The sequence below is a fragment of the Sorex fumeus genome, unplaced genomic scaffold, assembly GCF_029834395.1.
Source record: "Sorex fumeus unplaced genomic scaffold, SorFum_2.1 ptg000039l, whole genome shotgun sequence".
Taxonomy (NCBI): Eukaryota; Metazoa; Chordata; class Mammalia; order Eulipotyphla; family Soricidae; genus Sorex; species Sorex fumeus.
The window spans coordinates 947,787-973,785 of record NW_026606096.1 but is presented as its reverse complement, the minus strand read 5'-3'; the positions used below and the strand labels follow the sequence as shown (position 1 = coordinate 973,785).

At 54.3% G+C, this 25,999-nt stretch overlaps 1 protein-coding gene across 1 annotated transcript in view; it reads left to right on the top strand.

Moving 5' to 3' along the window:
* PIK3C2B (phosphatidylinositol-4-phosphate 3-kinase catalytic subunit type 2 beta) overlaps positions 1–20,080 on the top strand; it is a 41,801-nt gene extending 21,721 nt beyond the window's left edge. The window contains exons 16-32 of the mRNA XM_056119067.1: positions 93–186; positions 341–435; positions 754–934; positions 2,157–2,264; positions 2,818–2,910; positions 3,705–3,834; positions 4,993–5,129; positions 9,096–9,265; positions 9,787–9,943; positions 10,283–10,392; positions 11,877–12,078; positions 12,680–12,804; positions 13,881–13,998; positions 16,604–16,685; positions 16,971–17,077; positions 18,797–18,925; positions 19,844–20,080. Coding sequence (XP_055975042.1) covers positions 93–186; positions 341–435; positions 754–934; positions 2,157–2,264; positions 2,818–2,910; positions 3,705–3,834; positions 4,993–5,129; positions 9,096–9,265; positions 9,787–9,943; positions 10,283–10,392; positions 11,877–12,078; positions 12,680–12,804; positions 13,881–13,998; positions 16,604–16,685; positions 16,971–17,077; positions 18,797–18,925; positions 19,844–20,029 — 2,224 coding nt within the window. The 3' untranslated portion in view covers positions 20,030–20,080. The remainder of the gene's footprint in view (positions 1–92; positions 187–340; positions 436–753; positions 935–2,156; positions 2,265–2,817; positions 2,911–3,704; positions 3,835–4,992; positions 5,130–9,095; positions 9,266–9,786; positions 9,944–10,282; positions 10,393–11,876; positions 12,079–12,679; positions 12,805–13,880; positions 13,999–16,603; positions 16,686–16,970; positions 17,078–18,796; positions 18,926–19,843) is intronic.
* Positions 20,081–25,999: the final 5,919 nt, after the last annotated feature.

Below are 25,999 nucleotides of genomic sequence, written 5' to 3'. Positions count from 1 at the left end.
GACTCCTCTGGGGCCCTTGGCAGAGCATGGGGTCCCCGCCTTTCCCTGTGGCCCCCGTGGCGGGGTGTCAGGTGCTGGGCTGTGTCTTGCAGCTTCCCCGACCAGGAGGTGCGCCGCATGGCCGTGCAGTGGATCGGCTCGCTGTCGGACGCTGAACTGCTCGACTACCTGCCACAGCTTGTGCAGGTGAGGACACCGGCCTTCCCTTCCTGCTGGTGTTGGCGGGGCGGGGGGGTGGAGGTGTCACCCGGGATCCCTCAGAACTCAGGACTGGGCTTGCGGTCCGTGACCCCCCCACCCCCCAGCCATCACTCAGCTGTCTGGCCTCTCTCCTGGACAGGCCCTGAAGTACGAGTGCTACCTGGACAGCCCCTTGGTACGCTTCCTCCTCAAACGAGCCATCTCGGACCTGCGGGTCACGCATTACTTCTTCTGGTAAGGTCTTGAGGTGCGCCCCGGGGACCTTGCACCTGCATGCAGGGGTGGGGAACTGGCCAGTCTAGTATGTGGCTGATTCATGTGGCCCTGGGGGAGGGGGAAGGATCTCCGTCCCAGTAACTCTCTGCAGCAGAAATACCCGGGAGGACCCCAGGGCAGAGGCAGGCAGAGAGGGACTAACTGCACACGCCAGCAGAGCCTAGCATACAGGGTCTGGCCCGTCCAGAGTCTTACCTGGGCTGAGCCTCACCCGGCCCCTCTCCCTGAGCCCAACCGGGGGCCCCCACATGCCTGACACCCACCCCCTGCCCACAGGCTGCTGAAAGACGGTCTGAAGGACTCGCAGTTCAGCATTCGCTACCAGTACCTGCTGGCCGCCCTCTTGTGCTGCTGCGGCAAGGGGCTGCGGGAGGAGTTCAACCGCCAGAGCTGGCTGGTCACCACCCTGGCCAAGCTGGCCCAGCAGGTCCGGGAGGCCGCCCCGTCCGCACGGCCGGTGAGTGGGGCGGGCTCGCTGCTCCCTGTGCCTCCTGCCATCGTGAGCTCCACGCCCTTGCAAGGGCCCAGTTCTCAGGCCGCTGTGCCTGGGGGTTTCTCCCTGCAGGCGCTCCAAGCTATTTGCTATCCGGCTTCTTGGGTGTCCTGACCTGCTGGAGGGCAGGCACAGGCCGTTTCTGACTCAGAGCCTGGGAGGAGTGACCATCCCTAATGTGCGAGCCCCAGATAGACTGCAAACGGGGAACAGCCCGTGGACTCACCTTGTGTGGACTCACCTTGTTTGACCTGCGGAGTGCCACTGTTATTATTTAAGTGTTTGCCTTGTACCTTTGTAACCGTGTATCTCACCATGATTCAGTTAAAAGCAAACAATAAGTTAAAGGGCTGGTTAAGGCAACCTCAATAAGCCCAGTTGCTCAAGTTGCAGACTGCGGGAGGGCACTCAGCCAGAGGGAGCAAGTGAAGGAGGCCTAGGCATTTACTTCCTTACTTTGTTGCTGCTGAGTCCAGCTCCGTCTGCCCCTGAGGGTCCTCTGTGTACACAGAGGGTCACCCAAGGCCCGTGCTGTTTCTGCTGCTGACATTGAAGAATTGGGAGGTTCGGGCATCTAAAGTGCTGGCCTTGCACATGCCCAGCCCGGGTTCGATCCCCGGTATCCCAGTGGTCTCCAAAGCACCACCAGGAGGAGTTCCTGAGCACAGACCCCTGAGTACTGCCAGGTGTGACCCAAGAAACTCCAGCTAGGAAAGAAAAGAATTGGGAGGTTTGGGGTCTGTGGAGACAGTTCAGCAGGCTGGAGGGATACAAGCTCTGAGTGGGGCGGGGTGGGGGTGGGGGCAGGATCCACCCCACACAAACACCGGGGTCTCCCAGCATGGCCCGAAGCAACCTTTGGGGGTGGCCCCCACAGCAAGCCCCGAGGAGATTGGAAAGTCCCCGTTGCTACCCTTTCTGACAGCCGCCAGAGCATCCCGCTCAGTGACATGCCCGCCCCTGCCCCTGCCCAAGCTGGCCGCAGGGAGACAAGACGGGTGGCGCCCCCACCCCAGTCCACTTCCTGTGTCTCCTTCCGGGCGCCAGGGTGCGAGCTGGTGGCACTTCTTCGTGGTCTCCGGGAGCTCGTCCACACGTTGGAGGGTGCTCTCAGGCCGGCCACTGTGGGGTGCCCAGGTTCTGACGCTGCTTCCTTCCGGGCCTCGCGCCTGGCCCCCCTCCACAGAGCACCCTGCGCACGGGCCTGGAGGAGCTGAAGCAGTTCTTCGCCCTCAATGGCTCCTGCCGCCTGCCCCTCAGCCCCAGCCTGCTGGTCAAGGGCATTGTGCCCAGGGTGAGTGAGGGACAGCCTGGGGCTCTGGGGGGAGGGTTTGAGAGAGAGGAGGAAGAATCACAGCTGTCCGTCCCTCAGAATCCCCAACAGGGGGCTCGCTACTGCTCTGAGCCCCGTTTGTTTATTTTGTTTGGGGGCCACACCTCGCAGGGCTCCGGGTTTACTCCAGGCTCTGCACTCATGAATCCCTCCTGGGTGGGAGGGGTGTGTATGTGTGTGTGTGTGTGTGTGTGTGTGTGTGTGTATGTGGGGGTGTCAGGGCACAATATGGGATGCCGGGGATTGAACCCAGGCCGGCCACATACAAGGCAAGCGGCCTCCCCGCTGTGCTCTTGCTCTGACCTCAATGAGCCCCGTTTTTGTGAGGGATAAACAGAGGTGCAGATGGGCACGTGACTCACCAGTGCTCACATGGCTTGTCAGTGGAATGAAAGCGGGAGCTGCGGCTGTAGGGAGCGGAGCAGGGTTCAGGGTTCTACCGGGGTACCTGGGAACCCTAGACCCCGTGGACAGGCCACTTCCTCCTGACGTCACTGCCCTCTGTCCGGCTCAGGACTGCTCCTACTTCAACTCCAATGCGGTTCCTCTCAAGCTCGCCTTCCAGAACGTGGACCCACTGGGCGAGCATATCCGGGTCATCTTCAAGGTGAGGCCACTCTGCTCACACCTGGGGGAGGGGCAGGGGCATAGCGGAGACATTAGGAAGAAAGGGGGTTGGTGAAGGGAGCCTGGGGTTCAGAAGCAGCCCGTGTTCCCCGCAGTGCTCTTCCTGGGTCCCTTAGACCGAAAGCAAGGAGGTCACATCCCTGAGCTAGGGGTGGAGAATCTAGCCCCCCCCCCCACTTCTGGGGGCAGGCCTGCTGTGGGTTGGGTAAGGTGGGATCTGCTTGTCCCCGGGACACAGGGGCTGGAGCGGAAACAGCGCAGGATCTGATTCCGCTGAAGAATAAGCGCTGCAGTATCGCAGGGGAGAAAACGCATGCTGCGAATTCCAGATCTGAGGGTTGAATGCTCAGTGCTTTTTTGTTTCGGTTTTTGGGTCCCTGCTGGTGATGCTCAGGACTTATTCCTGCCTCTGCACTCAGGGATCACTTCCAGTGGGGCTTGAGGGACCCTCTGTGATGCCCGGAATCCTAAACCCGGGTTGGCTGCATACAAGGCACACGCCCTCCCTGCCGTGCCATCGCTCCAGCCCTGAATGTTCAGCTCTTTCAGACTTTTTAAGAGACTCAGAAGGACTTGATGAATACCTGGGGTCTAGGGTCAGTTCTCTGGAGATGTGGGTGACGGCCAGAGCAAGCAAAATGCCTGGTACAGGTGTGAAGGTCATTGATGAGCCTGTGTCAGTGGGAGGCTGGGCATACGTGCAGGTGGGCTGAGGTGGCCGTCTCCGGGGCAGGCAGCAGAGGTGACTTCCGGTCACTCCCTTCCTCTGTCCAGTGTGGAGACGACCTTCGCCAGGACATGCTGACCCTGCAGATGATCCGCATCATGAGCAAGATCTGGGTGCAGGAGGGACTGGACATGCGCATGGTCATCTTCCGCTGCTTCTCCACTGGCAGGGGGCGAGGTCAGTGCAAGAGGGCAGGCAGAGAGGGCGCCCCTCTGCTGGCCATCCATTCTCCCCCCTTCCCGGGACCCACACGTGCCTCTTCATGAAAGTGAGAGGGCTCAAAGGTCTGAACATGTGGGGGCCCCGAGTTCGGTCCCCAGCACCTCACGGTCCCCTGGTCCCTAAGCTCTGAGGAGCCCATGAGCACTGCTAGGTATAGCTTAAAACAGACAAAATCAGAACATGAGAAGGGAAAGTTTATTTCTTCAGAATTTATGGAGAGCGTTCAGGAAGAAGGCCGGGAAAGGGCCTGGGAGGAATCTGATTTGAAGACAACCGAAGGTGCTCTGTAACTTCTGAGTCTGACAAAACAACTACTAAGAGAGGTTTTTGGTGACAGTTGGGGAGCATTAGATTAGAGTGGGTTAGAATGGGTAGATTAGGTTATTAGAAAATGATAATTTGAGGGGACTGGAACGATGGCACAGTGGGGAGAATTGGTACAATGGGTGGAGCACTTGCCTTGAATTTGGCCGACTGAGGTTGGATTTCCCGGCATTCCATATGACTCTCCAGTACCCACCAGGAGCGATGTCTGAGTGCAGAGGCAGGAGTAACCCCTGAGCATTACTGGGTGTGACCATCCCCTCTCCCCCCAAAAATTTTTTAAATGTTCTGATTTGGAGATAACCAAATACATAAAATAAAAAGATACTTTTTGGAATCAGTTGGGGAAATTTGACGAGGGTGAGTTAGAGCAGGTAGATTAGATTATTAGAAATTGATAATTTGGGGGGTGCTTGCTTTGCACACAGCCACCTGGGTTCAATCCCCAGCACCCCATATAGTCCCCACTGCCAAGAGTGATCCCTGGCACAGAGCCAGGAGTAAATGCTGAGCACCACCGAGTATATATGGCCCCAACCCACGTCCTTACTCCCCCATCCCCAAAGAAAAACAAAAAGGAAAATCAGCAGCAGCTGTGGGCTGGGGCCGTCGCAGGCCAGTGTGGTCAGGAAGCCCTGCCCTGTTCTTCTCCCGCCCTGCCTGGACCTCTCCTCACACCATCAGACTGTTCAGGTGCCCTGAAGCCCGGTGTGTGGGGTCTCTCTTGCAGTCCTCCCTGACATCAGCCCTTCTCTCGCTGTTGAGTCACCCCAGACCCTTTCCTCCCAGGGATGGTGGAAATGATCCCCAACGCTGAGACCCTGCGCAAGATCCAGGTGGAGCATGGGGTGACCGGCTCCTTCAAGGACCGCCCCCTGGCCGACTGGCTGCAGAAACACAACCCCGGGGAGGACGAGTACGAGAAGGTAGGATGGTGCTGGCTGGGGTACAATGAGGTCGGAGGGGCAGTGAGGGGCCGTGGGGGCTGGTTCCATCCACTGCCCTGTGCCTTTGAGCAACTGGACTTGGTCGACACCTCTGGATCCTTTGGCACAGACCCAGAGGCTGTCGGAACCAATTGTGTTAGTGCCCTGGTATCAAATGGGGGATCAATTGCTTTCCTGTGGTAGACCCACACCGTGGACCTGCCTGAGTCCAGGATGAAACGTGGCTCTGAGGCCGGAAACGTGACTCAGGGGTGCAAGCACTACTTGCCTTGCCTCTGAGGCCCTTCCTTTGATTTTCTGACAATCACATAATGATGACCGGATGAGAGAGTTTGTTCAGTTTCTCCTGTGTCCTGTTAGGGGAGTTTAGTGACACTTTGTAGAAACAGAACTGGGGGGATGACAGGGCTGGAGAAAAAGTACAGTGGGTAGGGCATTTGCCTTACATGTGGCCAGCACGGGTTCGATCCCTGGCACTCCGTAGGGTCTACCCAGCCCGCCAGGTGTGAGCCCTGAGCTGAGGGCTAGGAGTAAGCCTTGAACATTGTGAAATGTGGCCCCCTCAAAAAACAAATATTAGCGCCGCAGCAATAGTACAGTGGGTAAGGCTGGGTTTGATCCCTGGCATCCCATATGGTCTCCTGAGCACTGTCAAGAGTAATTCCTGAGTGCAGAGTCAGGAGTAACCCCTGAGGATTATCACCAGATATGACCCAAAAAAGCAAAAAATACAAAATGGTGGGAGGATACTTTAAAAATAATTTTAATTTCACTTAGTTTAGATTTATTTGTTAGGGCTGGAGATGGAACCCAGGACCTCCTGCATGCAAAGTCTGTGCTAGAAAACATCTTCAACATTTTTATTGAATCCCTTCCCTGACATGTGACTCAATATTCCCTTAATCAATTCTGGTTACACAAGTGGGTTGGTATCAGCCACATCAGAGGGTGTCAGGATTGAGGGAGATTTAAGCGAAGATGGTCAGAAAAGGGCTCACCTGTTCCTTGGGGGAGATTCACCTCAACTTCATGATTTGGTCTGTGGGTAACTAAGTTTAGGGGTGGGAGCAAGTCAAAAGAACCGAACTCATAAGAGCCCCATTATAAGTCGGAGTGTGGATTTCTATCACTCAACTGCCAAGGGGGTCCAGATCCTAATTTATATTGATCAAAATCTGCCATCTCTCCACTGTAGACCTCAAGTGTCTCTTTGTTTTTGATTGAGGGCCACACCCGGCAGTGCTCAGGGGTTCCTCCTGGCTCTGCAGTCAGGGGTCACTCCTGGTGAGCTCAGGGGACCTGATGGGATACTGGGGTTGACTGTGGACAAGTCGCATGCAAGGCAAACGCCCTCCCCACTGTACTGTGGCTCTGGTCCGCGAGACCCTCTTGCCTGGGGACAGAGTAATGCTGCTCAAGGGCCTTGTAGATGGGCCTGCATTTCGCAGGGTTTCAGTAGCTGTCATGTGGAGCTTGGTGCAGCCAGGATTACTCCCTACCAGTCACGATGGACAGATGTCCAGCAAGGATACCCCTCACAGCTCCCCCATCAGGGAAGCACTTGACATCTTGCTCTTTCCATCTTGCAAAGCCCTGGTCTGCTCTCTCAGATCTCCCTGATTTCTTTCTTCTTCTTTTTTTTTTTTTTTTTTGTTGTTAAGAACATTCCCCTCCACCAAAGGAGATGGGCAGATTTATTGAATTTATTTATTCAAAGTAGGAAAGGAGCTGCTGAATGGCTGGACTCCGGGCTGGCCGCAGGTCCCCTGCCCAGAATAGAGCCCTGCCAGAGAGGGAGGGAGGAGGGGCCTGGGGCCTGCAGCTGCCTGCCAGGGACATGCCCATTACCATCCCCTGGAGGACCTCTCGGGAGCCACCAGTCTGGAAAGAGCACCATGGGCTGAGCTAGAGGGAGTGGGGGGCTGCCAGCCTAGGCTAGATGTCCCAATGAAGCCCTTCCCAGAATGGTTTTGTTTTTGTTTGTTTGTTTGTTTGTTTTTTGCTCTTTGGGTCACACCTGGTGGTGCACAGGGATTACTCCTGGCTCTGCACTCAGGAATTACCCCTGGCAGTGCTCGGGAGACCATATGGGATGCTGGGAATCGAACCTGGTTGAGCCACGTGCAAGGCAAATGCCCTACCCACTGTGCTACTGCTCCAGCTCCAGTTCAGCATGGCTTTGGGATTCCCCCCCAACACCAGCCTGATATAGCTAGCAATGGGTAGAGACACTCTGGCTGGGCGCTGGCCGAGACCACCAATGGACAGACATGCTAGCACCAGACAGCTCCCCGCCCTCCCAGCCTGGACCCCGTGACCAGGGATCTGATTGTTGCTTCTGACTCGTCCTAGCAGAGAGGAGCTAGGGGGAGTAGTCCCTTTTCTAGGGCGAGTGGTCCCTCTTCTACTCATGCATCAGAGAGCCCCCACACTCGTCTGTAAGGGCCCTTATATCAGGAGTCTTTTGGCGCAGCAAGACTTCCTGCCTGCAGGTGACAGGCACCCTGTATGATCTCTGCGAGGGACTGAATCATCTCCTCACCGGCTGACAGCAGTTGTGTCACAAATCCACAGTCAGGCGGGCTTTGGGTTGAGTAAACCCCGGGGACAGGAAGGCAGCTCCGTCTTTCCTTTGCTGGAAAAGCCGCCCGCTTTGGGGGATCGTGGACCGGGAACATCCAAGAGAGACAGAGAGGGATCAAAGCCCCAGAGCCTGGGCTGGGAGAATCTGCACTGAGCTGAGCTGAAGGGTGGGGGAGTGCCGGGGTGCAGTCTTCAGTGACTTGGGGACAGAGTGTGGGTCTGCGTAGTGGGGCAGGGTGGAGAGCCGGGTGAGCGGAGACTCTCGGGGACAGGCAGGGTTGCTCATGCTGCCCCTGGGACTTGCCCCTTTCCTGGCCCACTGTGACAGCTGGTGCCTGCTGCAGAGTCTGAGTTCTGGGCATTCTCTAGCCCTTGCAGAGAGGGGTTAGAGCTGGGAGCTGTCCCTCTGCTTAGGAATGTGCTTTGATGCAGTCAGGTGACGCCAGTCCCTAGCTCTGAGCTCAGAAATATCTCTAACACTCTGCCCCAAGCTGAGAAAGGTGCCTCATTTTCAAGCATCAGACACCTTCCGCAAGTGTTAGCTGCCTCAGCTCTTCCGCAGGAAGCAGCGTTAAGGAGATGAGCCCTTGGCTCTTCCCGGGAGCACTTGGAATGGGAGTCACATTGGGGCAGAAGCAGTGTCAGGAAGGAACACTGGGTTCAGTTGCCTTCTTGTGAGGCTCGCATTGAAATGGTCCCAGCCGCTGGGAAAGTTGAATCTTGCACCGATTCATTGGCTTATGTATGGGGGCCACACCTGGCATTACTCAGGGGACACGGGGTTCCCACGTGCCAAGCATGCGCCTCAGCCCCTTGAGACATTCTCCCCCAACTCCCCTTCTCATAATGTCTCCTCAGCCTGGACTCATCCAAATATTTATTCATTTATTTTGATTTTGGGGTTACACCCTGAAGTACTCGGGGTTTCCTCCAGGCTCTGTGCTCAGGGGTCACTCCTGGAGCATTCAGAGGACCATGTGGGGTGCAGGGGACAGAGCTCAGGTGGGCCACATGCAAGACAAATTCCTTACACACTGTCCTATTACCAGGACCTGGACTCATCAAATATTAGCACCAGGATCCATCCTCTGTCTTTACCACAGACTCCCTAGGAGACAGGCAGAGGAGAAAACTCAGAAGTGGTAGAGCCTCACTCCTCAGCCCCCTCATCCAGAGCTTGGAGAGGCATCTCTGTGTGAGAGAGCTGATTGGTTAGAAGGAAATGCAGCCACGTGTGCAGGGCCAAGTGCAGACAGCACTCACAGAGCGGGCCCAGGCTGAGTAGTCCAGCCTAAACCTAGCGTTCCTGCAATTAGGCTTCAAACTTCCTCCTGTCCACTTCTGTACTCCCCCCGCCCCCAGGCCGTGGAGAACTTCATCTACTCATGTGCCGGCTGCTGTGTGGCCACCTATGTCTTGGGCATCTGTGACCGACACAACGACAACATCATGCTGAAAACAACCGGCCACATGTTCCACATCGATTTTGGCCGCTTCCTGGGCCATGCCCAGATGTTTGGCAACATCAAGCGGTAAGCGGCCTTTGAGGCCAGGACAGGGCCAAGAGACCCTCAGAAAGGGGTTCCCGGAGCTGGAGCGATAGTACAGCAGGGAAGGTGTTTGCCTTGCATGCAGCCAACCCAGGTCCGATCCATGGCATCCCATATGGTCCCCCCAGCACTGCCAGGAGTAATTCCTGAGTGCAGAGCCAGGAGTAATCCCTGAGCATTGCTGGATGTGACCCAAAAAGCAAAAAAAAAAAAAAAAAAAAAAGAAAAAAAGAAAGAAAGAAAGGGGTTCCCTGCTGGAGCACAAGCCCACATGTGAGAGTGTGGCCCTTGGGCTGAGCAACTTCAGGAAGCGAAGGTGACTTGGGAGGTCGGGAGCTTACAGAAACACAAGCCAGTGGAAGAGAGACACCCAGAAAAGGACACAGCTCACTCACACACCAGCCCCCTCTGTCCAAGTCTGCACAGGGGTAAGGGAGGAGGGGACATGGAGCCAGTCTCCTCCTCCATGCTGACCTCCTTCCTGTATCTTCCCCCTGGCCCAGGGACCGTGCCCCCTTTGTCTTCACCTCGGACATGGCGTATGTCATCAACGGGGGTGACAAGCCTTCCAGCCGTTTCCATGACTTCGTTGACCTTTGCTGCCAAGCCTACAACCTCATCCGCAAGCACACCCACCTGTTCCTCAACCTGCTGGGCCTGGTGAGGCCCCCGCCCCTTTCTGCGCCCTCCTTTCCTGTCACCGAGCACCGTCTTTAAGATTCCCCATGTCTGGTGCTAAAGCATTTCTGGAGGTCCACATTGCTGATAAAAACAGGGCCCACCCTCCCGTGGACAGGGTGTCCATGCAGGGGAGTGTCACTTCCTGCCCCCCCCCACACACACACATCCTTCCGGGTCTTAGCCACTGCTCACGGCAACTGTGCGCCACCCTCTACCCCTAGGCGGGCTGGGAGCCGAGCTTTGGAACCTGGATGGCAGGCCATGCTGGTGTTCCGGCCTGCTACAGGTGTGCTCTCTCCTCGTGTGCTCTCCCTGCAGATGCTGTCCTGTGGCATCCCTGAGCTCTCAGATCTGGACGACCTCAAGTACGTGTACGATGCCTTGAGGCCTCAGGATACAGAGGCCAATGCCACCACCTACTTCACGAGGTATCACCCTGCAGACAGGACAGTTCTGCCTACTTGGGGCTGGGGGGAGCTGGGCGAAGGGAAGGGAAAGGCTGAGCCCAGACCTGGGCTCGAGTCAACAACACAGTCTATCTGAGCACTGCTCTCACCCTCAAGGAAATCACCGTCTTCTCCTAGACTCAGTTTTCCAGATGCACCTTTGTTTGTCTGTTTTGGGGGTGCCACTCCTAGTGATGCTCCCAGCTCTGTGCTCTAGGGTGACTCCTGGTAGGAGGTCAGGACACCCCATGGTGGCAGGGATTGAACCTGAGGCTCCTGCATACACAGCATGCTTCCAGGCTCTCCTTGGCCAGGGCATCTAGTTTTATGAATTGATTACTTTGTGTGGGTCACTACTTGAAAAGATGTTCCCTTTAAAAAAAAATTCTTGACGATACTTTTGCCAGTACTTGGGGGACCTCAAGGGTGATGCAGTGGGTCCTCTCCCCAGCTCACATTTGCACTTTGTGCTAATTTTTGCAGTAGATGGCGCTGTAGTCTGACTCTGATCTCACACACACACACACACACACACACACACATGAACACACACACACATACACAAGCACACGTACACACACATGCACACACACTCATACACAAGCACGCATACACACACTTGCACACACACTCATACACACGCAAACACATACGCTCACACATACACGTAGATACTTACATGCACACACACAAAGTACGCATACACACACACAAAGCACGCATACACACATGCACACACACGCACACAAACACACCATATACACACACTCATACACACATACACACTCATGCATACGCACGCACAGACTCACACATGCACACACACACACACACACACACACACACACACACACACGCTGTCTCCTGAGTACTAGATTGGGAGGTGTGGATGCATAGCTGTGCTCAGGGAATACTCTCAGCTCTGTGGGCAGTGAATTTCCCAGAGCTGTAACTGTTTCCGGGTTCTGAACCAGAACCCTCCCCCTTGTCAAACATAGGATTCTGTGGCTTCTGTTTCAGACAAGTTAAGTCTGAAAGTAGGGACTTCTGTGCAAACTGCACCTTCCCTCTCCCTTTTCTTCCAGGCTCTGTAGGCTCTTAGAGAACTAAATTTCCTCTCTTGGTTCTCCCAGGGACCTTTCCTTTCAAAGGGAAATCTCTCAATTAGACGCTGCTTGGTAACCATTGAACCTTGAAATCCTGTTTAACAAAAAGTTTCACATTCACTTGCTGAATGGTGGAGCCAATTGCTTCTTATCTTCCACTAACTTTCTGGGGCTGGAGGGCAGATAAGACCCAGGTTTACACGAGTGGACAATTGTGTACAGATGCACGCTGAGGCTTCCCAGGTAGAGAGCTCACAGGACCACCCTTCCAGATAGCACAGGGCGGGGGGAGGGGGGGGCCGGGAACTACTGTGACACCCTCCCCTCCCCCCCCCCCCCCCCCCCCCCCCGTGCCCATAGGTTGATCGAGTCCAGCCTGGGCAGCGTGGCCACGAAGCTCAACTTTTTCATCCATAACCTGGCCCAGATGAAGTTCACAGGCTCCGACGACCGGCTCACCCTTTCCTTTGCCCCCCGGACGTACACCCTCAAGAGCTCCGGCCGCCTCACCAACGTTTTCCTCTGCCGCCATGAGAAGATCTTCCACCCCAACAAGGGCTACGTGAGTCCTCCAGCCCGATCCTCCCTGCACCCTCCCTGCAGCTGCTGCCTGGGGCTCTGGCTGTGTGTTGGCACCCACACAGCAGCTGTTGTTGAGCTTCCAGTGCTGAAAGATGGGGGGGGGGGGCAGTTGTCACCTCAGTCCCTTTTGCCCAAATGGCCTTCTCCGTCCCCTTTGCCCAGATGGCCTTCTTAGCATCAGGAGGCTGAGAGCTAATTCCCCTGAAGCTGTGGCAGGGCCCTGCGGAACTGTGCTGGCAATCTTTCAGATTCTTGCAGCTTGGTTCCTGGTTCCTGGTTCTCCACCCCCAGACACCTTCTTCTTTCTGGAAACTGGACTGCTGGGTCTTGCCCTGCTCTTCCCTGATCTTACCCCCTCTGCTGGGTGCAGGTGGTCTGGCCGCATTCCCCAAGATTTTTGATTGGGGGGGGCCATACCCCACTTCCTCCTGGCTCTGTGCTTGGGGATCCCTCCTGGCAGGCTTCAGGGACCATAGGGGGTGCCAGGCCTGGAACCCGGGTCGGCTGCGTGCAAGGCTCACGCCCTCCCGGCTGTGCTGTCGCTGGGGCCGCCGCAGTCCCTGAGACTCGGACCTTTGCAGATCTACGTGGTGAAGGTGACGCGAGAGAACGCTCATGAGGCCACGTACATCCAGCGCACGTTTGAGGAGTTCCAGGAGCTGCACAACAAGCTGCGTCTGCTCTTCCCTTCTTCCCTCCTGCCCAGGTAGCTGCCCCTTCCTTTTACTGTGGGGGGACCCGGGGAGGAGTGAGGAGGGACAGTAGTAAACCACCCTTGGAGAGTAAAGGCTCTTCCTGCCTTTCTTGGCCGGGTAGCGGAGCCAGTGAGTGTCACAAGGGCTCCCCCTGCTGGCGAGTGCTCCAGAGTGTCTCACAGGGTCTCTGAACCTTGAGATCCGGCTTGGACCCACCTGCCTGGTGTTAAACAAGCCCGGTATGAAGGCAGGGGCTGTGGCTCAGTGCTAGAACTCATGCTCAGCACAGGCACGAACCCCTGGACTTGACTCCTCGGGGGAGAAAGGCAGGGCGTTAATGGAGTCTAAAGGCACTTCAATCATAAGTGCTTTGTTTTGGATTTTGGTTTTGGGGCCACACCAGGCGATGCTCAGGGATTACTCCTGGCTCTGCACTGAGGACCATAAGGGATGTCAAGGATCTAACCTCGGTCAGCTGCTTGCAAGGCAGGTGCACTGACCACTGTCCTGTTGCTCAGGCTCGCAAGTGTTTTTAGTTTCTAAGAATTTTTCAAGGGCCGGAGTGATAGTACAGCTAGTAGGGCATTTGCTTGCATGTGGCCGATCCAGGTTTGATCCCCAGCATCCCATATGGTCCCCTGAGCACTGCCAGAAGTGATTCGTGAGTGCTGAGCCAGGAGTAATTCCTGAGCATCACCAAGTATGGCCCAAAAAGAAGAAGAAGAAAAAAAAACCGAAATTTTCAAATAGATCAAATTGTGCCATGTGCATAGGATAAAAGGGTACAGTGAGGACCAGCATCCCATATGGTCCCTGAGCACCACCAGGAGTGATTCCTGAGGGCAGAGCCAGGAGTAACCTCTGAGCATCACTGTGGCAAAAACAAACTGGGGTGGGGTGGGTGGTGGTGGTGGTGGTGGTATTGGGGGGGAGGGCGGGGAGCTAGAACAGCAGGTAAGGTGCTTGCCTTAGTTAGCAGGTGAGGGTCCCAGAAAGAGTGGCCCTAGTAGGTAGGGGGTATCTGGTGTTAAAATGCAGCTGATGGACGACCAGAGCTTTCCTGTCTTTCCCCCACTGTCCCCTGCAGCTTCCCCAGTCGCTTTGTGATTGGCCGCTCCCGGGGAGAGGCGGTGGCCGAGCGGCGGAGGGAAGAGTTAAATGGCTACATCTGGCACCTGATCCACGCAGCCCCCGAGGTGGCCGAGGTGGGTCTGGGGGTCCGCGCTGCAGGTCAGAGCTGGCGGAAGGGCAGATTCTGATCCCGCCAGCCCTCAGAGAGGGTGTTTGGGTTTGTGGGCAGGGGCTGGGGAGTGGGGGTGGGGGGCTGGAGGGGAGAGGAACTGCAGTCTCAGGGGATCATCCCAGAGCGCCGGCAGCTAGGGATCCGAACCGGACTTAGGGGGAGTGGCTGCTCCCTGCTCAGTGCTCAGTGTGGCTCCCAGCAGTCATGGGGGTTGGGGACTATGTAGGAAATGAAACCTTGCCCCCTCCCGACTCCGGCCCTTCAAACCATCTCCCTGTCCCTGGAAAGGAGTTTTTTTTTTTTTTTGAGCAGGTTATTTGTGTGGCTCTACCTCGGGTTTGCTGGTCACGGTCACTGTCCTCCCATTGTTCATCGATTTGCTCAAGTGGGCCCAGTAACGTCTCCATCATGAGACTCATTGTTACTGTGTTTGGCATATTGAATATATCACGGGTAGCTTGCCAGGCTTTGCCGTGCGGGTGAGATACACTTGGTAGCTTGCCGGGCTCTCCGAGAGGGGCGGAGGAATCAAACCTGGCTCGACCGGGTTCGCTGCGCGCAAGGCAAACGCCCTACGGGATATTAAAACTTGACCCTAGGTCTGGAGCAATAGTGAAGTGGGGAAGGCCCTTGCCTCCCCAGGTTCCATCCCTGCACCCCAGATGGTTCTCCGAGCCCACCAGGAGTGATTCCTGAGTGCAAGCGAGGAGTAAGCCCCGGCATCATTGGGTGTGGCCCAAAACAACAAAATAAATCATAAATAAATAAATTTGACACGAGAGTGCATAAAACAGTAACCGATGATCAACGCCTTTTTTGTTTTCCTCCTTCCACACACTAAGGTGACTTTTCAGCTTCATGGTGTGCTTAGCATAAGTATCATTCTGCATTATGTTTTTTTTTTTCCCACTTGGCATTTATAGTGAACATTTTCAGATGTATTCTAGTTCAGGTAAGGTGCTTGCACAGTGGCCTCAGTGCACAGCCGCCACCCCCAAGTCAGTGTGACTTCAGCACTCAGCATCCCTGCCAATGAGGACCTCATGGCGCTGTGCTCCGAAGCCACCTCACCTCTTGGGCGATATTTAGATTACGCCCATTCATTTCACCGCCGATCTTGGAGCGGGCGCTTTTCTCATCTTGGGTTTGGGTTTCCCCACATATTAGGGAGTGTTCTTTTTTTTTTTTTTTTGCTTTTTGGGTGACACCCAGCGATGCACAGGGGTTACTCCTGGCTCATACACTCAGGAATTAATCCTGGCGGTGCTCGGGGACCATATGGAATGCTGGGAATTGAACCTGGGTTGGGTGCGTGCAAGGCTAACGCCCTACCCGCTGTGCTATCACTCCAGCCCCAGGGAGTGTTCTCAGGAGACAGAATTTGTGGTCTTTGTGCCAGGCTGGCTTCAATATCTCTCAGGTGTGAGGGGTGTTGGTAGGAGAGGAACAGAAAGCTTTTGTCTTGGTGCCTTTGAGTCTTTTGTGGGGGCTTTTTTTTTTTTTTTTTTTTTTTTTTGGTTTGGAGCCACACCCTGCAGCTTACTCCTGGCTCTGCACTCAGGAATCACTCCTGACAGGCTCAGGGGAATGATACAAGATGCTGGGGATCTACTCTGTGTTGGCAGGTGCAAGGCAAGAGCCCCCTCCTCTGGCCCCCTCCAGCTCCTCTTTTTAAAACACTTTTAATTCTGAGAATGAAAACTTATAAAACGCAAAGCAGAAAACTATATGAGTACTTGTATACCCGTTATCTAAGCTGCTATGTTTGACTTACTTGCCTCTAGTCCATGGAGCCCTCTCTTCAGCCCCTTCATCTACTTTTGTTTGAAGTATATCATGGTAGATTATAGACATCTTGTGACATTCTACTCCTAAGTAATTACTATGAATTTATATTTAAAAAAAAAAACGGGGTGGGCAAAGCCATAGTACAGCTGTAAGGCATTTGCCTTGCACACAGCTAACCTGGATCCAGTCCCCGGCATCCCATATGGTTCCCCAGGCACCGCCAGGAGTAACCCCTGAGCACTGCTGCATGTGCTCCCACTCCCCAGAACAAAAGATAAAGGGCCAGAGAGATAGCCTTGGTTTGATGCCAGGCAGCCCCTAGGATCCCCTGAGCACCACAAGGGGTCACTAGTGATCACAGCATCGGGAGTAGCCCCTGAGCGCCTCTGGTTGTGGCCCAGCTGGTCCCTCTCCCCTGCCCCCAGAGAGAGATAAGGACATACATTTTATGCAACAGTGTCTTGTCATCCACACACAGTCCATGTTCAAGGTTTGCTCATCATCCCCAAGGTGGTTTTGTGTTTTTTTCTGATCGGGTGGTGCCAGGGATCAAACCCAGGGCTCCTGCAGGGCACAAGCATTCTCTCCGGCCCTTTGAGCTGTTTCCCAGCATCCCCAGATTCTTTTAGGGGTTGGATGTTGGAGCCAACCAGGAACTGCCTAGCTCCTCCCCTCCCCCCCACCCCCGGGTTCTGTGGTAAGTCGCTGCTCCCAGCCACCCCTGACCTCCCCACGGGTCGTGTCTGACCAAGGAATGGCTCTCTCCGATTCCATTCCAGTGTGACCTGGTGTACACCTTCTTCCACACCCTGCCACGTGACGACAAGGCTGCAGGCACCAGCCCGGCTCCCAAGTCCTCAGGTATGGGGCCTCTTTGGGTCAGTCCTGCCTGCCTCTGGGGACCCGCTGGACCACTGGTTTCCCCGCTGAATGTGAGGTCCCCAGCTCCTCCTACAGTCTCCCCTGGGTTGGTGGTTGGCAGGACCTGCCCCAATCTACTGAAAACGCTGTTTCTGGGTACCCTGAGGCACATTTCCCCTGGAGGGCCCTGATCAGGCCATACTGTTGGGGGCCGAGTGGTGGTGGGGTGTCAGGTGGGGATGGGGCCAGCCTTGTCACCTTTCTTGGTGTCTTTTGTTCCTCCAGATGGCACCTGGGCCCGTCCCGTTGGGAAGGTGGGAGGGGAGGTGAAGCTGTCCATCTCCTACAAAAATAACAAGCTCTTCATCATGGTCATGCACATCCGGGACCTGGTAAGTGAGGCCCATTCCTGAGCATCTTTGTCCTGCTTCTGGGATTGTTTTGCTGGGCCCTCCTGGAGAGAGACCACAGGGATTTGCTGAGGACCCCCAAGGAGGCTGCCACCATCCTGGTTCTGTGATGAGTCTAGGCAGCAGCAGAACCAGCTTCTTGCCCTCACTGGTCACGGGCAATTAACCAAATTTCTCAGCCTCATCAAAATGAGGTATCAAAATGTGCCTCTTAGGCACTCCGTGTGAGCTGATGCTTGTGGAATGTTAATTATGGCATTAATTATGGTGGGGGTTAAGGCAGGGCCTCCGAGTGACATTTGGGGTGTGATCCAAGAACAATGGGAATGAAAGGGGAAGAGAAAATTTTTTCTAGCTTGATTTTTGAGCCACACCCAGCAGTGCTTCAGGGGACCATGTGGTGCCAGGGCCTCCCACTTGCAAAGTGGTGCTCTGGCCCTTTGGGCCACTTCCCTGGCCCTGAAGAGAAGTTCTCTTGATTCCCTACAATGTGCTGGCTTGGGCTGTAGGTGTATGGCAGGATGAAGTGTGAGCTTTGGAAAGAGACCTGCGTCTTGCACGCAGATCAGTCATTCATTTGTTCATTCAACAGAAGTTCATCTCTGTTCACTTTGCACTAGGCACCCTTGCATCAGGTCTGGATACAAGTGCCTGCCCCTGGCAGCTTGCATTCCAGCAGGAAGAGGAGGACAGGGAGATACTGAAAGCAGGCAGGGCAGCAGCAGAGCTCTGGTGAGAGAGGACAGAGCAGTAGTATGAGGCAGAAGGTACTAGTGGCCATTCTGCACTGAGAGGTCAGGACTGGCCTTGCTGAAGGCTGTTGGAGCAAAGCTGTCAGGGGCCATGTGGTAACCTCTGGAGGCTCATTCCTGACCCAGGGAGCAAGTCACTCCCTGAGTCCTGAGTCAGGAGCCCGTGTGGGGAGCACAGGGCAGGGCAGGGGACCAGTCATATGTCCGAAGCAGCGGGGGAGCACAGTGAGGTACAGGAGTGGGGTACTGGGGTCATGACACAGGAGAAGACTGCAGGGACCCACAGATCAGGGCCTGTGGTCTGGACGGCGGCTGCTTCCCTCAGTGAGATCAGAGCCAGGGACGTGATCAGATCCAGGGTCAGTCTCCAAACGTCAGCCTGGATGAGTGACTCACCGGCCAAGCTCGAGGAAGCACCTCCTCTCTCTGACTCACGTCCCTGCCTCTCTGGGGCTACCTGGGTCAAACGACAGCATAAATGGAAGTTTTAGAATGACAGGAGGACTCTGGCATGTGATGGTTCATTCTGACTAGACAGAGCTCTGGCTTGCGCTGAGCATTCCTAAGCTCAGGGGAGTTTTCGGGGGACTAGGCTGAGCAGCCTGATAGCCACAGGAGACAATTCTGTCAGAATGAGGAGAAGCCAGAAGTGGGCAGTAAATTAAAGGTGCGCTGTGAGAAATGAGAGGGATGGCAGGAATGGAGAGAAAGAGAATGTACATCTTCATCTTTGGGGGGGGGTGGGTTTGTTTTGTTTTGCTTTGGGGGCCGCACTTGGTGATGTTCAGAGATTATTCCTAGTTCTGCACTCAGGAATTACTCTTGACAGAGTCCAGGGGGCCCTGTGGGATGTCAGGGATCCATGTAAGGCAAGTGCCTTAGCCACTGTTCCATCACTCCAACCCAATCTTTTTCCCCTCTCCCCCTTTTTAAAAAATTCTATTTGTAGCAACCGCTCCAGGATGGGAATGACCCTGACCCCTATGTGAAGATTTACCTCCTTCCTGACCCCCAGAAAACCACTAAGAAGAAAACCAAGGTGGCCCGGAAGACCTGCAACCCCACCTACAATGAGATGGTATGTGGTGCTGGGACTGGCAGCAGACTCTGCCCGTTTGGGGGGACATTAAATTGTATCAGAACGTGGCCACACCACCTTGATCTGTGGCTACTTTCTCTCTCTCTTGCTCTCTTTTTTTTTTTTTTTTTTGCTTTTTGGGTCACACCGGCGATGGACAGTGGTTACTCCTGGCTCTGCACTCAGGAATTACTCCTGGCGGTGCAGGGGGACCATATGGGATGCTGGGAATCGAACCCAGGTCGGCAGCATGCAAGACAAACACCCTACCCACTGTGTATCTCTCCAGCCTCTACTTTCTCTTTTCCTCTGGCTTTTTTGCGCCTCACCCAGCGCTGCTGGTGGGAAAGGGCAGATGGTGCCAGGGATGGAACCCAGGATCTCCACGACCCTGTATCAGCATTCACCATGCAGCAGGGGGCTGGCTTGAGGATCGTTCAGCGTCTTTTTTTTTTTTCTTTTTGGTTTGGGTCACACCAGGCAATGCACAGGGGTTAATTACTCCTGGCGGTGCTCGGGTGACCATATGGCATGCTGGGAATCGAACCCAGGTCACCCGCATGCAAGGCAAACGCCCTACCCGCTGTGCTTTCACTCCAGCCCCGTCCGGCTTCTTGAGCCTGAAAGACAGTCTGAGCCTGGGCGCCAAGCGCTCACTGCCCTTTTGGGTGGGGATGCAGAGCTGGGGTGTGGCCTGGACTCGACCAACTCCAGTTATGAACCATGGCCCCAATAAAAAAAAGCTTGCAGAGGACTTGGACTCTGAGCAGGGAGCCAAGTCCCTCGCTCTCTGGAGAGGAAGATGCAGTGGGCTGGGCCTGGGCCACGCGAAACCAAGTGCCTTCTGCCTCCTCCCTGGCCCCGGGGCCTCTCCAGGTTCTCTCTCTTCTCTCTCTCACCGCCCCGTCTCCTTCGCAGCTGGTGTATGACGGAATCCCGCAGGGCGACTTGCAGCAGCGGGAGCTGCAGCTGAGCGTGCTGAGCGAGCAAGGGTTCTGGGAGAACGTCCTCCTCGGCGAGGTGCGCATCCGTCTGCGCGAGCTCGACCTGGCCCAGAAGACCGGCTGGTTCGCGCTGGGATCTCGCAGTCACGAGACCCCGTGAGCCCCGGACAGCCCTGGCCTGGGCACCCAGGCTGGTGGTGGAGCTGGGGGAGTGGCCTGCCCTGCTGAAGGGCCAGGGCCCTGCTGTCGCCAGGGGTGGGGTCCTCGGTGTGGGACGCCGGCGCGAGGCGGTCTCCGCTGTCACCGGCTCCGCAACACGGAACCTGGGTTGGCTGCGATGAGCAGCCACAAGGGAGGCTGTGAGGTCGCAGCGACGTTTTAAGTTTACCTTGTGTCAAGGGGGCAACCTCTGGTTTGGGGTGTGAGGGGCGGGGAGGGGGGGTGGTATGAAGTAGCAGGCAGCGGGTGGGGTGGGGAGGGGACACATCTTTATTTTTATTTTTAAAAAATGAAATAGTTGTGTTGTCCTCACTGTTCAGGACGCCTCGTGAGCGGGGACTAATTATGTCCCAGAAGGCAGAATAGAAGAGGGAGACTGGGGGCTGGGGGGATCAGGGTTCTGACCGGTCTTTCCCTTGGGCCCCGGGCGTGTGCGGTTCGGGTTTGGTTTTCTACCTGTGGGGAATGTGGGGGAGAGGCCTGGTGGGTCCTCGCTTGGACGCCCCCCCACTCGAAGGGCAGGGGGAGTGTGGGGAGGATGCCCTGTGCCGAGGCCCCTTGGATTTTGCCTCCAAAGGAGAGCGACGTGTGCGAGGATGGGCCCTACCTGGCTCCCCAGAGACCCCGTTCCTGGACGGGACCCTTGATGGGCGTGTTCTTCTGTCTTCTGCTTTTCCTGGCTTCTCCCCGCCATTCAGCCAGCCCTACCCAGCCCCCCAAAGACCTCATGGGGTCTCTCTTCAGCTCTGCCTCCCCCCCTGAGCCTCCCTTTCACTCAAGGGCATCTCGAGGCCTTGCAACGGGGCCTCGAGGGAGTGGCTGAAGCCAGTGTGGCCACCAGCTGGGCAATTCCTGGGGTGCCCCCCACCCCACACTCTTTTTTTGTGCTGCTGTCTCCCCAACTCCCTCTCTGTCCCACTTTTGATAAAGCAGCTCCCTCTTTCCATGGGGCCAGAAACCTTGTTAGTCTGGAGCCAAAGGGATGCCCTGCCAGTAAGGAGGACACGTGTGGGAGTCAGAGCCCTTTTCCAGGAGTTTTCTTTGGCTTCGAGGACGCAGGATGGGAGCCACCTGTGACTCCCCACTCCCCCGGAGCTGAGCTGGGAGGGTGAGACTCTCGTCTTCATACGCTTCATTCCCTACTCGGTGCATCTGCAGTTCCCCCGTGCACTTCACTCCAAAGTGGTCTTCTCTGAAAAATGAGGGAGAGACTTTGGATGTGTTGCGAGTGTGTAAACCAGAACCGGCGGGCGGTGAAACAGGACGATGCAGAACCAGCCACCCTCACCCGGCGTGGCACCCTCACCAGCTCAGTTGGTTAAACTCCCACCGCCAACTCATTCCATAGCTGGAGGAAAAAAAAAACGTTTCTTCCAGAGTGAAATCCCCAGCTGACTGCTGATGAACGGACCAGGGATGGGCTCTGGGTTTTTTTGCCTGGGGCTCACTTTATTCTGCCCCTCCGCGTGCCCCATCAAATCCATGTACTGCACCTACTCCCCGTACCCTGCGTCTCCTACTTTCTCTGGAATTGTATTTTCTAATAAATGACATTTGAGAAAAACAGTGCTATTTTTTCAAGTCAGGCAGTATTTATTCATTTGGCTTTGGGGCCATACTGTGGTGCTCAGGGGTTATGCCTGGCTCTGCATTCAGAAGTCAATTCTGGAGGGACCCTATGGCATGCTGGGGATGGAACCTGGGCTGGCCACATGGAAGGCAAACACCCATGCCCACTGTACTATCTCTTCAGCGCTCTTGGACTGTTTTGGTGGGCAGGGGTCACACTTGGTGGTACTCAGGACTTACTCCAGGCTCTACACTCAGGAATTACTCCTGGCGGTGCTCAGGGGACATATGGAATGCTGGGGATTGAACCTGGGTCAGCTACGTGCAAGGCAAGTGCCTTACCTGCTTGCTATCACTCTACTGATAAGGCAATATTAGTATGTTCAGGTTAATCAAGTGATCAAGTGATGGAAAAGATAGTTGTGATTTTACAAACTGCCTTAGATATGTACTGTGCTCTCCACTGTAGGCATTAAATGTGTCAGTGAAATCATTTCACACAACCTGATCAAGTGGGTTTTATTCTCATTTTATAGAGGAAGCAACTGAAAATCAGAGAGGTAAGGTACTTACTTGTCTTACTTGCACACAGCGATGGATCTGGAATTTGTTTGGGGGAGGAGGGCGGGGGTTGGGTTGTGCCCAGCAGTGCTCTGGGGTTGCTCCCACAACCATGCAGTGTCACAGACTAAGCCAGGGTCAACTGCATTCAAGGGAAGAACTTGAACCCCTGTAATTTCTCCAACCCTTGGATCCTGATATTGAATGAATTCAGGTTTATTTGACTCATTTCTCCTCCTAGGTAGTGTTTAATGGGAATCTTTTAATTGGTCGAATATTTAGTGGTTTTTAGAGTGCTTTATTATAGCGTTTCTTAACTGGGCACCCTCAGGGTATTCCTAGGGGCCACAGGTAAAAATCACGTAAATGGGGGTCCAGGGCATGAGACTAGGGGAACAAGTATTCTAGGATGGGGGCATTGGAAAGTCGGAAGGGGGTGAAGGTCAGAAAGAGGTTGAGAAACATGGCTTTTATACATCTAGTGTTATTCTTCTTTCCTGTTCTTTATTATGCCATTAAGTGATTGGTCCCCATTGACCCCTACTAACCCTACTGGTGTGATTTAGGCATTTGGCCCCTTAGTGGGCTGAGGGACTCTTAAGATTATATCCTCTGCATGTAAGACATTTGCTACCTACCAATCCAGGCCCGTTTCTTTTCTTTTCTCTTTATTATTATTTTATTTTATTTTATTTTATTGGTGAGAGTGGTGGGAGTAGCCATAGTCAGTAAGACTCAGAAGTTACTCCTGGTTCTGCACTCCCATTCCTGGTGGTGTTCGGGGAACCAGATGGGATGCCGGGGATCAAGCCTTGGTCGGCTGCCCACAAGGCAAGCACCCTGCCCACTGTGTTACTGCTCCAGCCGCCTCTAGGCCCATCTCTGAGAGAGCAAACAAGCTCTGTGATGCCTCAGAACTACTAGAGCGGAGAAGAGTTGTGTCCCAGCTGGAGGAGGGAGATGCTGTGATTCTGTAATTCGTGCTCGAGCATTTAGCTGGGTAGTTTTCACAACTTGGGGTGCAGCCATGTCTCATGCTGAGCCATTTTAGGGGGTGCCTCCAAGGGGGTTATAAGGGTAGGGCACAGTACCTGTGGGGTTTCTATAAGTGGGTCAGGTTTACTAAGTTCTGGACAAGTCCCAGTGGGCCCTTTAAAAGTTTGAACTTGAATCTGGCAAGCTTCTGATTTAAGAAAATTTCTTGGCCAAATTGGGATAGAAATGTGAACCATCCTGAGGGAGTGGGGTGGTGAGGGCTGGGGAAGAGAGTGGGGGTCCCCAGGGAGAAGAGAAACAGAGGAGGCCCAGGAGACCCCATTTCAGAGTTCAGAGAAAGATGGCAAAAATGAAGTAAGCTGAGGGGCTGGAGCACTGGTACAGTGGGCAGGGCACTTGTCTTGCACACAGCCAACCCGGGTTCAATCCCTGAAATCAAATATGGTCCCCCAAGTCCCACCAGGAGTGATTCCTGAGTGCAGAGCCAGGAGAAAACCCTGAAAAACACCAGGGGTGGCCCAAAAACAAAAACAAAAAAAAAAAGAAAGAAAAATGTCCTGAATTTAGAGCCATGACAGGCCAGGGAGAGTGGGATACAGGAGCATTGGTGAGGATGAGGGTTTGAACTGAATTCCAAAGTCTGCTTATGCACATTTGAGTTGCTGTGGAGACAGCCCAAGTGGAGAGAAGTGGGTAACGGGCTCTGAAGGTTATGAGAGTGGTCTGTCTCAAGGTGTAGTTCTGGAATCATCTCCTGCCGTGGAGTGATGACATGATGCAGATTAGAGAGCAGGGAAAAAGAAACGGTGATATTCCATTGAGTATATGTACCAAACTTTCTTTAACCAATCATCTGTTCTCGGGCACTTGGGTTGTTTCCAGATTCTGGCTATTGTAAATAGTGCTGCAATAAACATACAAGTGCAGATGTCATTTCTACTATGCTTTTTTGCATCTCTGGGATATATTCCCAGAAGTGGTATCGCTGGGTCAAATGGTAACTCAATTTCTAGATTTTTGAGAAACGTCCATATTGTTTTCCAAAAAGCCTGCCACAGAGGCAGGTGGGGGGGTTGGGGTGGGGGTGGCAGGAGAGATACTGGGAACATTGGTGGTGGAGAACGGGTATTGGTGGAGGGACAGGTGCTCGATCATTTTAGGACTGAAACGTAATCATTAAAGTTTGTAAGTCTGTAACTGCACATCATGGAGATTCGTTTAAAAATTTATTATTTATTTGTTTGTTTATATTTTGCTTTTTTGGGTCACGCCCGGCGGTGCACAGGGTTTACTCCTGGCTCTGCACTCAGGAATTACTCCTGGCGGTGCTCAGGGGACCATATGGGATGCTGGGAATAGAACCTAGGTTGGCTGTGTGCAAGGTAAACACCCTACCTGCTGTGCTATTGCTCCAGCCTCTCATTAAAAATTTTTTTAAAATTATAAAAAGGAAAGAAATGGGTGAGTTGAGCTCTGACATGAAGCAACATCTAGAGCAGAGAAGAGCTGTGTCCCAGCTGGAGGAGGGAGATGCCAGAGGAGGAGGGGTGCCACGGATGTAGTGGGGAAATCAAGAGAATGGCTGAGCCTAAAGCAATTGTGCTAGCACCCCAGGCCTGTGTCACAGAGGGCTGCAGATAGGTGGCTACCTGGGAATCCCCACCCTCCCCGGGCTAACTGCCCAAAGCCGCTGTTGGCAGGGACGGAGGACTGGGAAGGAGAACTTCCTCCAAGGCATTCCTCTCTTGTGGGGGCTTGTTGACTATCTTTGGCACCGTTTGGCTAAATCCTCCTGGGAGCATCACCCCAATCTCTGTGTGTCAACACAGCATTTTTCCAGTATCCAGATTTCCCCTTTGAAAAAGGACATGGTCAGGGGCTGGAGCAATAGCACAGCTGGTAGGGCATTTGCCTTGCACGTGGCCGACCGGGTTTGATTTCCAGCATCCCATATGGTCCCCCAAGCACTGCCTGGAGTAACTCCTGAGTGCATGAGCTAGGAGTAACCCCTGTGCATCAGGGGTGTGACCCAAAAAGAATAAAAAAGAAAGAAAAAAAGAAAAAGGACATGGCCAGTCTGGGTTAGACAAATAAGTCATGTTGGCAGTGTCTGGGGAGTGGTTGGTCCCTCAGTGTTCAGGGAGAGCACTGTGCAACCCCCGGAGAAGAATTTTATGTGTAGGGGCTGGAGTGATAGCACAGCAGGTAGGGCGTTTGCCTTGCACACAGTCAACCTGGGTTCGATTCCCAGCATCCCATTTGGTCCCTTGAGCACTGCCACTGAGTGCAAAGCCAGGAGTAACCCTTGAGCATCCCTGGGTGTGACCCAAAAAGGAAAAAAAACATTTTTATGTGGCTAAATGTTCCCAGTGGTTGTGATGAGGGCTGTTTGAATGTGGTGGGAGGGGAGGGTTAGGAGAAAACAGGCAGACTCGTCACAGAAATTCTGCTGTAGTGCTGCAGAAATTTAGAGGGCATGGGTCTGGGAAGAGGTTTTACCTTTTGCAGGGATCGGGGAGGACATGCCCAACAGTGCTCTGGGGATACCCCTGAAACAAATGCTCAAGGATTGCTTCTGGGGACCTCTTGCGGACCATGGGTATTGAACTTGGTGTCCTGAATTCAGAACATTTGTTCCAGCCCTTTGTCTATATCTCTGGCCCAGAGTTCTTACTTTTAAGACAGAATATTAGCCTCTGCTCGGGTGATCTGTTAGCATGAGAGAAAATTCTACATTACCGGAAAAGGGGGATAAGGAAGGTCAGAATTCTGAGTAACATGAAAG